Raw genomic sequence first — 13,549 nt, 5'->3', positions numbered from 1 at the left:
CACCTCACACACATTCATATTAGGATAGAATAGCAGCTAATACACACACCTCACACACATTCATATTAGGATAGAATAGCAGCTAATACACACACCTCACACACGTTCATATTAGGATAGAATAGCAGCTAATACACACATTCATATTAGGATAGAATAGCAGCTAATACACACATTCATATTAGGATAGAATAGCAGCTAATACACACACATTCATATTAGGATAGAATAGCAGCTAATACACACACATTCATATTAGGATAGAATAGCAGCTAATACACACATTCATATTAGGATAGAATAGCAGCTAATACACACACATTCATATTAGGATAGAATAGCAGCTAATACACACACCTCACACACATTCATATTAGGATAGAATAGCAGCTAATACACACACCTCACACACATTCATATTAGGATAGAATAGCAGCTAATACACACACCTCACACACATTCATATTAGGATAGAATAGCAGCTAATACACACACCTCACACACGTTCATATTAGGATAGAATAGCAGCTAATACACACACCTCAGCAAATATTCACATATACACACACACTGTTAGCAAATACACACACATTATTGGTACATTTTCACATATACACACACACCGTTGGCAAATACTCACGTATACACACACTATTAACAGAAATTCAAGTATACACACACGATAATTGTAAATATTCACATGCACACACAATATTAGTAAATACTCACGTATACACACACACAGGGGTGTAATGGTACACAAAAATTTTGGTTCAGTACGTACCTCGGTTTAGAGGTCATGGTTCGGTTCATTTTCGGTACAGTAAGAAAACAACAAAATATAATTTTTTTGGTTATTTATTTACCAAATTTGTAAACAATGGCTTCATCCTTTTAACATTGGGAACACTATAATAATTCTGCCCACGTTAATCAACATTAAACTGCCTCAAGTTGTTGCTCAGATTAAATATAATGACACAACTTTTCTTCTACATATAAAAAGTGCAACATTAAACAGTTTCAAGTCAACTCATCTTGCTTAATTTATTACAGCATTTGGGAAGCCTGTAGTTGATTTTTATGATGTAAATGTTATATTATTATCAACATGTGATAGCAGGGACCCTGCCATTCAAAACTAGGCTGCTGCATTACTAATGATTCATGTAACTATAGCTGAAAAAATAGTAGAATAGCAATAGGAGAGACTATTCATCCCTGAACACCATGGAGTTCATGTAGGCTTAATGATGCACTTACATTATTATATCAACTATCAGAGACAGAAACTCTTCCTTTAACATAATGTCCTTTTTTGCTGCTTCAATACAGCTCAATCAACACAGAAAAAGGTCAAGTGAAATAACAGACAGTCAGGGCTTTGCTGTTCGTAACACACACACACAGAGCAAAATGAGCTAACGTTACGCTAAAAGCTAATTAGCCTTCACCTCAAGCCAGGACTGCGAGCGAGTTGAGCTGCAGTTTGTATTTCTAGAAGGTCAACGGGCTCATAGTGATGTTACTAGTAGTTGACTGGGAGGTGTTTATTATCATTTGGGGAGAGTCCGCTGCCTGATGATTACCTGCTAAACACCTACCTGCTCATGCCGACGCGAGACTCCATGCGCTCTGAATACGCACTGCTGATTGGCTGTTACCGCTCTGCGTGTAACCAATCAGATGGTTGTGTGGGTGTGACAATGCCGGATGTTGTGTAGAGGACTGACAGAGACAGGCAGAACAAAGCGGAGCAGCTTGTTAAGACTTTGGCTTAGGCAGCTACTTAATATGTTCGTGTGGAAACTCGTTCGGCACACCTCCGAATCAAACCGAAACCCTCGTACGGTTCAATACAAATACACGTACCGTTACACCCCTACACACACACACACAATACTAGCAAATACTCACATATACACACACAATACTAGCAAATACTCACATATACACACACAATACTAGCAAATATTCACATATACACACACAATATTAGCAAACACACACACATTATTGGTACATTTTCACATATACACACACACTGTTGGCAAATACTCACATATACACACACTATTAACAGAAATTCAAGTATACACACACATGATAATTGTAAATATTCACATGCACACACAATATTAGTAAATACTCACATATACACCCACACAATATTAGTAAATACTCACATATACACACACACAATACTAGCAAATACTCACATATACACACAATATTGGGAAATACACACACATTATTGGTAAATATTCACATTTACACACACAATATTAGAAAATACACAACATTATTGGTAAATATTCACATTTACACACACAATATTAGCAAATACACAACATTATTGGTAAATATTCACATGTACAAACACACAATATTGTGATGTCATCCACCATCTTTGTGTCCTGCAGGAGTCCCAAGTTGTATATACAGTATGTCATGTTAGTGTGTTTAGAATGATGATGTCATCCACCATGCAGGAGTCCCAAGTTGTATATACAGTATGTCATGTTAGTGTGTTTAGAATGATGATGTCATCCACCATGCAGGAGTCCCAAGTTGTATATACAGTATGTCATGTTAGTGTGTTTAGAATGATGATGTCATCCACCATGCAGGAGTCCCAAGTTGTATACACAGTATGTCATGTTAGTGTGTTTAGAATGATGATGTCATCCACCATGCAGGAGTCCCAAGTTGTACACACAGTATGTCATGTTAGTGTGTTTAGAATGATGATGTCATCCACCATGCAGGAGTCCCAAGTTATATATACAGTATGTCATGTTAGTGTGTTTAGAATGATGATGTCATCCACCATGCAGGAGTCCCAAGTTGTATATACAGTATGTCATGTTAGTGTGTTTAGAATGATGATGTCATCCACCATGCAGGAGTCCCAAGTTGTATACACAGTATGTCCTGTTAGTGTGTTTAGAATGATGATGTCATCCACCATGCAGGAGTCCCAAGTTGTATATACAGTATGTCCTGTTAGTGTGTTTAGAATGATGATGTCATCCACCATGCAGGAGTCCCAAGTTGTATATAGTATGTCATGTTAATGTGTTTAGAATGATGATGTCATCCACCATGCAGGAGTCCCAAGTTGTATATACAGTATGTCATGTTAGTGTGTTTAGAATGATGATGTCATCCACCATGCAGGAGTCCCAAGTTGTATATACAGTATGTCCTGTTAGTGTGTTTAGAATGATGATGTCATCCACCATGCAGGAGTCCCAAGTTGTATATACAGTATGTCATGTTAATGTGTTTAGAATGATGATGTCATCCACCATGCAGGAGTCCCAAGTTGTATATACAGTATGTCCTGTTAGTGTGTTTAGAATGATGATGTCATCCACCATGCAGGAGTCCCAAGTTGTATATACAGTATGTCATGTTAGTGTGTTTAGAATGATGATGTCATCCACCATCTTTGTGTCCTGCAGGAGTCACAAGCCGCTCAGAGACAGATCCTCATGGAGTTTCTTAACGAGGCCCGGAGGAACAAAAGAGAGGTATGAATATGAAACCATATTACTGCTGCTTATGATTATGAAACAATATTACTGCTACTTATGAATATGAAATGTTACCTGCTTCTGAATGAGTAAGAAATGAGGCCACTTTGGTTTGTCGGCAGCAACTGGAGCAGCTCCAGAAGGAGCTCAACTTCCTTGAGGAGGACATCAAGCGTGTTGAGGTAACATGATTCTTCATTTATTTGTGTCTTCCATAGATGTTAGCTCTGCCAGACAATAAGAAGATGGAGCAGGAGGGATGAGTCTTGCTAATCAGACATGTAGATTAAAAAAAAGTTCAAGTAGCAATGATAGTCACACACACACACACGAGGTGTGGCAAAATTATTCTCTGCATTTGACCCATCACCCTTGATCGCCCCCTGGGAGGTGAGGGGAGCAGTGAGCAGCAGCGGGTGCCGCGCCCGGGAATAATTTTTGGTGATTTAACCCCCAATTCCAAGCCTTGATGCTGAGTGCCAAGCAGGGAGGTAATGGCTCCCATTTTTATTGTCTTTGGTATGACTCGGCCGGGGTTTGAACTCACAACCTACCCATCTCAGGGCGGACACTCTAACCACTAGGCCACTGAGTAGGTCTACCAGTACTAGTACATACTACTAGTACTGGTAGAGTAAATGTATTGTCATGTCTACTGCTCACTACCACATTGTCACACAACTAAATCACTGTTGTTAACTAGTACTCAGACATGTAGATAGTACTAGTTAAATGTATTGTCATGTCTACTGCTCACTACCACATTGTCACACAACTAAATCACTGTGTTGTTAACTAGTACTCAGACATGTAGATACTACTAGTTAAATGTATTGTCATGTCTACTGCTCACTACCACATTGTCACACAACTAAATCACTGTGTTGTTAACTAGTACTCAGACATGTAGATAGTACTAGTTAAATGTATTGTCATGTCTACTGCTCACTACCACATTGTCACACAACTAAATCACTGTGTTGTTAACTAGTACTCAGGCATGTAGATAGTACTAGTTAAATGTATTGTCATGTCTACTGCTCACTACCACATTGTCACACAACTAAATCACTGTTGTTAACAAATACTCAGACATGTAGATACTACTAGTTAAATGTATTGTCATGTCTACTGCTCACTACCACATTGTCACACAACTAAATCACTGTGTTGTTAACTAGTACTCAGACATGTAGATACTACTAGTTAAATGTATTGTCATGTCTACTGCTCACTACCACATTGTCACACAACTAAATCACTGTGTTGTTAACTAGTACTCAGACATGTAGATAGTACTAGTTAAATGTATTGTCATGTCTACTGCTCACTACCACATTGTCACACAACTAAATCACTGTGTTGTTAACTAGTACTCAGACATGTACATAGTACTAGTTAAATGTATTGTCATGTGTACTGCTCACTACCACATTGTCACACAACTAAATCACTGTGTTGTTAGGTAGTACTCAGACATGTAGATAGTACTAGTTAAATGTATTGTCATGTGTACTGCTCACTACCACATTGTCACACAACTAAATCACTGTGTTGTTAACTAGTACTCAGACATGTAGATAGTACTAGTTAAATGTATTGCCATGTGTACTGCTCACTACCACATTGTCACACAACTAAATCACTTTGTTGTTAACCAGTACTCAGACATGTAGATAGTACTAGTTAAATGTATTGTCATGTCTACTGCTCACTACCACATTGTCACACAACTAAATCACTGTGTTGTTAATTAGTACTCAGACATGTAGATAGTACTAGTTAAATGTATTGTCATGTCTACTGCTCACTACCACATTGTCACACAACTAAATCACTGTGTTGTTAACCAGTACTCAGACATGTAGATACTACTAGTTAAATGTATTGTCATGTGTACTGCTCACTACCACATTGTCACACAACTAAATCACTTTGTTGTTAACTAGTACTCAGACATGTAGATACTACTAGTTAAATGTATTGTGATGTGTACTGCTCACTACCACATTGTCACACAACTAAATCACTTTGTTGTTAACCAGTACTCAGACATGTAGATAGTACTAGTTAAATGTATTGTCATGTGTACTGCTCACTACCACATTGTCACACAACTAAATCACTGTGTTGTTAACTAGTACTCAGACATGTACATAGTACTAGTTCAATGTATTGTCATGTCTACTGCTCACTACCACATTGTCAAACAACTAAATCACTGTGTTGTTAACTAGTACTCAGACATGTACATAGTACTAGTTAAATGTATTGTCATGTCTACTGCTCACTACCACATTGTCAAACAACTAAATCACTTTGTTGTTAACCAGTACTCAGACATGTAGATAGTACTAGTTAAATGTATTGTCATGTCTACTGCTCACTACCACATTGTCACACAACTAAATCACTGTGTTGTTAACCAGTACTCAGACATGTAGATACTACTAGTTAAATGTATTGTCATGTCTACTGCTCACTACCACATTGTCACACAACTAAATCACTGTTGTTAACTAGTACTCAGACATGTAGATACTACTAGTTAAATGTATTGTGATGTGTACTGCTCACTACCACATTGTCACACAACTAAATCACTTTGTTGTTAACCATACCATACCATACCATACCAACTTTATTTATAAAGCCCTTTAAAAACAACCACAGTACTCAGACATGTAGATAGTACTAGTTAAATGTATTGTCATGTCTACTGCTCACTACCACATTGTCACACAACTAAATCACTGTGTTGTTAATTAGTACTGAGACATGTAGATAGTACTAGTTAAATGTATTGTCATGTCTACTGCTCACTACCACATTGTCACACAACTAAATCACTGTGTTGTTAACTAGTACTCAGACATGTACATAGTACTAGTTAAATGTATTGTCATGTCTACTGCTCACTACCACATTGTCACACAACTAAATCACTTTGTTGTTAACCAGTACTCAGACATGTAGATACTACTAGTTAAATGTATTGTCATGTGTACTGCTCACTACCACATTGTCACACAACTAAATCACTGTTGTTAACTAGTACTCAGACATATAGATAGTACTAGTTAAATGTATTGTCATGTCTACTGCTCACTACCACATTGTCACACAACTAAATCACTGTGTTGTTAACTAGTACTCAGACATGTAGATACTACTAGTTAAATGTATTGTCATGTCTACTGCTCACTACCACATTGTCACACAACTAAATCACTGTTGTTAACTAGTACTCACACATGTAGATAGTACTAGTTAAATGTATTGTCATGTCTACTGCTCACTACCACATTGTCACACAACTAAATCACTGTGTTGTTAACTAGTACTCAGACATGTAGATACTACTAGTTAAATGTATTGTCATGTCTACTGCTCACTACCACATTGTCACACAACTAAATCACTGTGTTGTTAACTAGTACTCAGTGTACTGCTCACTACCACATTGTCACACAAGTGGAAGTCTTCATAGCCAACTAACAGAAAGAAACAAACACAAAGTCCCTCCATGTTGAATACTTTGACAGAGTAAAGGCTTGTGGTAAATGATGTGTGTCCACCATGTAATACATCTAATGAATATCATTAATAAAGAAGATGCTTTTATTATTAAATGTTGATGAAAAACATTTGCTGTAATTGAGAGGTTTTTAATCACTTCCCATCTGATAGTAATATTTGATGTATATGTATGCAGTAATATTTGATGTATATGTATGCAGTATTATTTGATGTATATGTATGCAGTAATACTTGATGTATATGTATGCACTAATATTTGATGTATATGTATGCAGTATTATTTGATGTATATTTATGCAGTAATATTTGATGTATATGTATGCAGTAATATTTGATGTATATGTATGCAGTATTATTTGATGTATATGTATGCAGTAATACTTGATGTATATGTATGCAGTAATATTTGATGTATATGTATGCACTAATATTTGATGTATATGTATGCAGTATTATTTGATGTATATTTATGCAGTAATATTTGATGTATATGTATGCAGTAATATTTGATGTATATGTATGCAGTAATATTTGATGTATATGTGTATCTTCCAAGGAAATGAGCGGGCTGTACTCTCCAAAGATGGAGGCAGAGTGTACTGTGCCCAATGTGGAAGCTCCCTCACCTTCACGCAGGTACACTACATACATCATATCATGCACTACTATGTAGAATATCCATAACCACAATATCTCATATTTATACCATTTTATATATATATATATATGTATATGTGTGTGTGTATGTATCTATATACATACATATATATGTACATGTATGTGTATATATATATATACACATTAGGGTTGCAACTAACGATTAATTTGATAATCAATTAATCTGTCGATTATTACTTCGATTAATCGATTAATAATCGGATAAAATAGACAAACTACATTTCTATCCTTTCTAGTATTTTATTGAAAAAAACCAGCATACTGGCACCATACTTATTTTGATTATTGTTTCTCAGCTGTTTGTACATGTTGCAGTTTATAAATAAAGGTTTATATATAAAAAAAATTAATCGGCAACTATTTTTTTAATCGATTTAATCGATTAGTTGTTACAGCCCTAATATATATATATATATATGTGTCTATATATATATATGTGTATGTATATACAGTATATATTTGTGTGTATATATATCTATATCTATGCATGTATATATGTGTGTATATTTATGTACTGTAAGTATGTATGTATATAAAATCAGGTCTGTCCAAACTTTTTCCACTGAGGGCCGCACACTGAAAAATGAAATGATGCGGGGGGGCCTTTTTGATATTTTCCTTTTCAAACCCAATACTATATAGAGCAGGGAGAGGTTTCTTAGGGCCCCATTTGTCGGGCTTCACCTGACACATGAAACATGACACATTGGGGGTGCACTATCCACTTTAGCCATGAGACGGCAGCAGTGTGTTAAATAGCTTCAAAAGTGTTTTGTGGCAATTCCAACTTTGACCACAGCGTCACAGTGGCGCTTTCCATCATTTTTAACAGACTGCATTGCAAAATGATCAAACTGTCATTGCTGAAAAAAATAAAAAAGAATAAAAATCTATTTTGTTATGTTATGTTTGACATATTTAATGCTCCAATCAAATATTCCACCTTGAATTTATTTAGGGGAAAGTATTTGTGTTTTTGTCAATAAAAAAAATGTTCTTCAAACATCAAGAAAATGGAATACAACTTCAAATCAACAGAAAGATCTGGGGCCGTACTTATCAAGCTTCTTAGAATTACTCCTAAGAAGTCTGCTAAGAGTTGACTTAAGAGTAAATAAATTCTTCGCTGAAAGCTGCACTTAAAAGTTAGTTATCAAGCGTCTTACTCACACTTTCAGCGAAGTGTAGGACTGAATCTTAAGTGTCACACTCAGAGCTGAATTACGACATTACTATGTGCCGTAAACGCAATTTTAGGTGACGTCATTTCTGTGTCCACAGAAATGACCAATCACGGAAGGGAATCCCTTGTCTAAGAATAAAGAAATATCTTGGAAATATTGAAGTGGACAATGGGAGTGTATATTTTGACAAACTACAAAATAATACAAAACAAACTAGTCCCCGCCGGCACTCACGCTACTGCTCCCTCTCTTCTCTCGCCCACACACTCACTGACGTCACTCACCTCACGGCCACACACATACGCTACTGTCATAACATTTTCTTTCCAATTCATTAATTAGGCAACTAATTTGAAACTGGTGTGGGTGGCTCTATATATACTAGCCCACTGCAGCCACATGCAGAAATCAACAAGGAATCGAAAAGTATTAAATCTGTGACAAAAATAATATCCGCTCTGTCTAAACGATACCGTTTGATCAGCTGCTCGTCATCAAAAAAAAAAAAAACATTGTTCCGTTCCCTGAACGTTGGCGCACGTCTCTCTCGCCTCAGTGCCATCCCCTGCTGGCAACTCCTAACCACTTAAGACACCTCTGAAGGTCTCTTAAATATCGTGGAGAGTAGGAGTGATTCTTAGACTTAAGAACGTTGATAAAAAGCTTTTATTCTTAAGTTTGAGAGTAGGACTACATTTCGCAAATTCTCAGGACTTAAGTGTAAAATGGCACTCTAAGAAGCTTGATAAGTACGGCCCCTGAAGTTATAATTAAATATATACAATATTATGACATATTTTTAACATTTGTATGACTTTCCGGGTCCCCAGGACCAAACTGGAAGGGAGCCCTAAATGTTAGAGAAATGTACATATTTGATTGGTTTTGAAATGTAGAATGAAGCAAATGTCCCCCGCATGACTTCATTCTTCAGTGTGTGGCCTCAGTCAACCAAGTTTGCTTGAAATGTTGTGTATTTGTACATGTATGAATGATATACATGATGTGAAAATAGTATATGTTCCTATACTGTAGCATCATTGAGTCACCGGACTATAACCCGCCTCCAGGATTTGGTGCAACAACACAGGTAAATCATGCAGCATGTATGTATGTATGTATACATGTATGTGTATATGTAAAGTCATGTGGCGTGTGTCATGCAGGGCAAGAGACAGACGTGGTACAACAGCACTCTAGCATCACGCAGGAAAAGGTTGACGGCACATTTTGAAGATCTCGAGCAGTGTTACTTCTCCAACAAAATGTCACGCATCTCAGGTACTTTCACTTCCTGTCCGACACCAGTCATTCTCCCACTCTTGCCTTCTGGTTCCAGCTGCAATAACACTCCTCTCTGTCATTGTCTTGGTCAACAAGTGTGCTTGCTTCCATAGTTAACATCACGTCCACCAGCTAATACTAGCATCGAGGCAAAAGTGTGGTGCGGGGGGCCACATGTAGCCCCTCTTGGCCCCTGGCATGTCACACACATCTCAATGATAAAGGCATCATGGCATGGGAAAAGACTGACATGATCATAATAATGTATAATAACAGTCTTTTTTAAGACTTTTAAAAGACAATATAAATGTTTATAAATATATCAAAGATAAATGCAGTGAAATAGTAGCTGCACACACACTTTCATCCACATCCCAATCACTATTCTTATTCATACCCTTTCTGTGTGTGTGTGCGTGTGTGTGTGTGTGTGTGTGCGTGTGTGTGTGTGTGCTTATATACAGTGGGGCAAAAAAGTATTTAGTCAGCCACCCATTGATTGTCAATGGGTGGCTGACTAAATACTTTTTTGCCCCACTGTATATATATATATACTTATATATGTATATACTTACAGTATATATGTACATGTATATATACTTATATATGTATGTGTGTTTATTAGGGCAGGCAGATATTATCGGACGATAAATGCTTTAAAATGTAATATCGGAAATTATCGGTATCGGCTTTTTTATTATCTGTATCTGGTTTTTTTTGTTTTTGTTTTTGTTTTTTTTTACTAAATCAACATAAAAAACACAAGATACACTTACAATTAGTGCACCAACCCAAAAAACCTCCCTCCCCCCATTTCTTTCTGTTATCAATATTCTGGTTCCTACATGATGTATCAATATATATCAATACAGTCTGCAAGGGATACAGTCCGTAAGCACACATGATTGTGCGTGCTGCTGCTCCACTAATAGTACTAACCTTTAACAGTTAATTTTACTCATTTTCTTTAATTACTAGTTTCTATGTAACTGTTTTTATATTGTTTTACTTTCTTTTTTATTCAAGAAAATGTTTTTAATTTAGTTATCTTATTTTATTATTTTTTTTAAAAAGGACCTTATCTTCACCATACCTGGTTGTCCAAATTAGGCATAATAATGTGTTAATTCCACGACTGCATGTATCGGTTGATATCGGTATCGGTAATTAAAGAGTTGGACAATATCGGAATATCGGATATCGGCAAAAAGCCATTATCGGACATCCCTAGTGTTTATATATGTATACTTATATATATATATATATGTATATATATGTATATATACTTATATATGTATATATATGTGTGTGTATATATATGTACCGGTATATGTATATATGTGTATGTACAGTATATATATGTATGTATGTGTATGTATTAGGGGTGTAACGGTACACAAAAATGTTGGTTCGGTACGTACCTCGGTTTAGAGGTCACGGTTCGGTTCATTTTCGGTACAGTAAGAAAACAACAAAATATACATTTTTGGGTTATTTATTTACCAAATTTGCAAAATCTTCCACCAAAAATATTTGTCTTAGTGTAATATTTGATGTGAAGTAATGGGAACCTTGGATAGGTCAATAATTCACAATAACATTGATTTTGATTCAATATTATGTTTTGAGCAATGACAGTTTGAAAGGAAAAAAAAAACAGCTTTGTTTTATTAGTCAACATTGCAACTTTGTCTAAATGACATTTAACCTTGAAAGCTTTTTTATTTCACTTTTGTTATGTTTTTGTTTATTTGATTAGTCTTTTTAGAATGTGCCGTGGGCCTTTAAAACATTAGCTGTGGGCCGCAAATGGCCTCCGGGGCACACTTTTGACACCCCTGCTATAGATAATAACAAATGAAATGTGATAAATCTATGGATAAAAAGCAGATGCGCGTTTATCATATCTCTCTCTCTCTCTCTCTCTCTGTCTCTGCCCCTCCCTCACCAATGCTGCTGTTTGTTTTGTTTTTAACCCCTTCTTAACCCTGAACGTACATTGAAAATACACGCAAGCCTAACTCAAAATGCCGGACATTTGAGGCATTTAAGAAACTCCGCCCTGACAGCTCCGCAAAAGAGGACATGTCCGGTGAAAAGAGGACGTATGGTCAGTCTATTCTAGCCCGTTAGCTGCTAGCATGCCGTGTGTTGTGCCTCGGTGTGCATTGTTTACACAACGTGCGTTACGCTACTTATTATGTCCGTGTGGAAACTCGTTCGATACACCTCCGAACCGAACCGGAACCCCCGTACCGAAACGGTTCAATACAAATACACGTACTGTTACACCCCTACTATGTTTGTGTATGTAGTAATAATAATAATAATAATAGATTTTATTTGTAAAAAGCACTTTCCATTGAGCAAACAACCTCAAAGTGCTACAGTGTATTAAAAAATAAATAAAAAGATAATACAAATTAAAAAGTAGAACTAGCACGCATATATCTAAAAAAAGGCTTTTTTAAAAAGAAGGGTTTTTAAGCCTTTTTTAAAAGCATCCCAGTCTGTGGTGCCCTCAGGTGGTCAGGGAGGGCGTTCCACAGTATATATACACAGTGGTGGTCAAAAGTGTACATACACTTGTAAAGAACATCATGTCATGGCTGTCTTGAGTTTCCAAAAATGTCTACAACTCTTATTTTTTTGTGATAGAGTGATTGGAGCTCATACTTGTTGCTCACAAAAAACATTCTGACTAATTTAGCAGGTATAAACTACAGTGTCATATATTTTGGTATTTGCTATTATTAGCATAGTACTGTTAGCATGCTAGCCCTTTTAGCTCATTTTCCTCATATTTTTTTGTTACTTGACGCTACTTTGGCTTTGGCTCTTCAGCGTTGACAGGAAATTCCCGGCGACACTTCATTTCCTAGTTGTTTGTAAACGATGGCTAGTGTTTTGAAGGTGTGCACTACTACTGTGACTTGTGTGTGTCAGATGAAGGCAGGACCTTGAATCAGCTGGATGACTTCAAGGAGTGTCTGTCCAAGTTCACGCGCTACAACTCTGTCAGGCCCTTGGCCACGCTCTCCTACGCCAGCGACCTCTACAATGGCTCCAGTATCGTGTCCAGGTATCAAAGACATCGGCTCTCATTGGCGAGCATAAGAATGATGCAGCAGATCAACCCTTCTACCTACTTTTTATGTTGCAGCATCGAGTTTGACCGAGATTGTGACTACTTTGCCATTGCCGGCGTGACAAAGAAGATCAAGGTGTTTGAGTACGGCACGGTGATCCAAGACGCGGTGGACATCCACTATCCTGTCAATGAAATGACCTGCAATTCCAAAATCAGGTAAGAGTTCCAAGTTT

The 13,549-nt window shown here is 36.8% G+C and overlaps 1 protein-coding gene across 3 annotated transcripts in view; it reads left to right on the top strand.

The window, feature by feature from the left end:
• Positions 1–13,549, top strand: part of cop1 (COP1 E3 ubiquitin ligase) — a 54,095-nt gene that overhangs the window by 20,079 nt on the left and 20,467 nt on the right. For all 3 annotated transcript variants that reach the window (XM_062070642.1, XM_062070643.1, XM_062070644.1), the window contains 7 exons: positions 3,468–3,536; positions 3,662–3,721; positions 7,636–7,715; positions 9,977–10,031; positions 10,108–10,222; positions 13,172–13,307; positions 13,389–13,532. In XM_062070642.1, the coding sequence (XP_061926626.1) occupies positions 3,468–3,536; positions 3,662–3,721; positions 7,636–7,715; positions 9,977–10,031; positions 10,108–10,222; positions 13,172–13,307; positions 13,389–13,532 (659 nt within the window). The remainder of the gene's footprint in view (positions 1–3,467; positions 3,537–3,661; positions 3,722–7,635; positions 7,716–9,976; positions 10,032–10,107; positions 10,223–13,171; positions 13,308–13,388; positions 13,533–13,549) is intronic.

This window comes from Entelurus aequoreus, linkage group LG14, assembly GCF_033978785.1.
Source record: "Entelurus aequoreus isolate RoL-2023_Sb linkage group LG14, RoL_Eaeq_v1.1, whole genome shotgun sequence".
Lineage (NCBI taxonomy): Eukaryota > Metazoa > Chordata > Actinopteri > Syngnathiformes > Syngnathidae > Entelurus > Entelurus aequoreus.
This window is presented reverse-complemented; position numbering and strand designations above follow the sequence as displayed.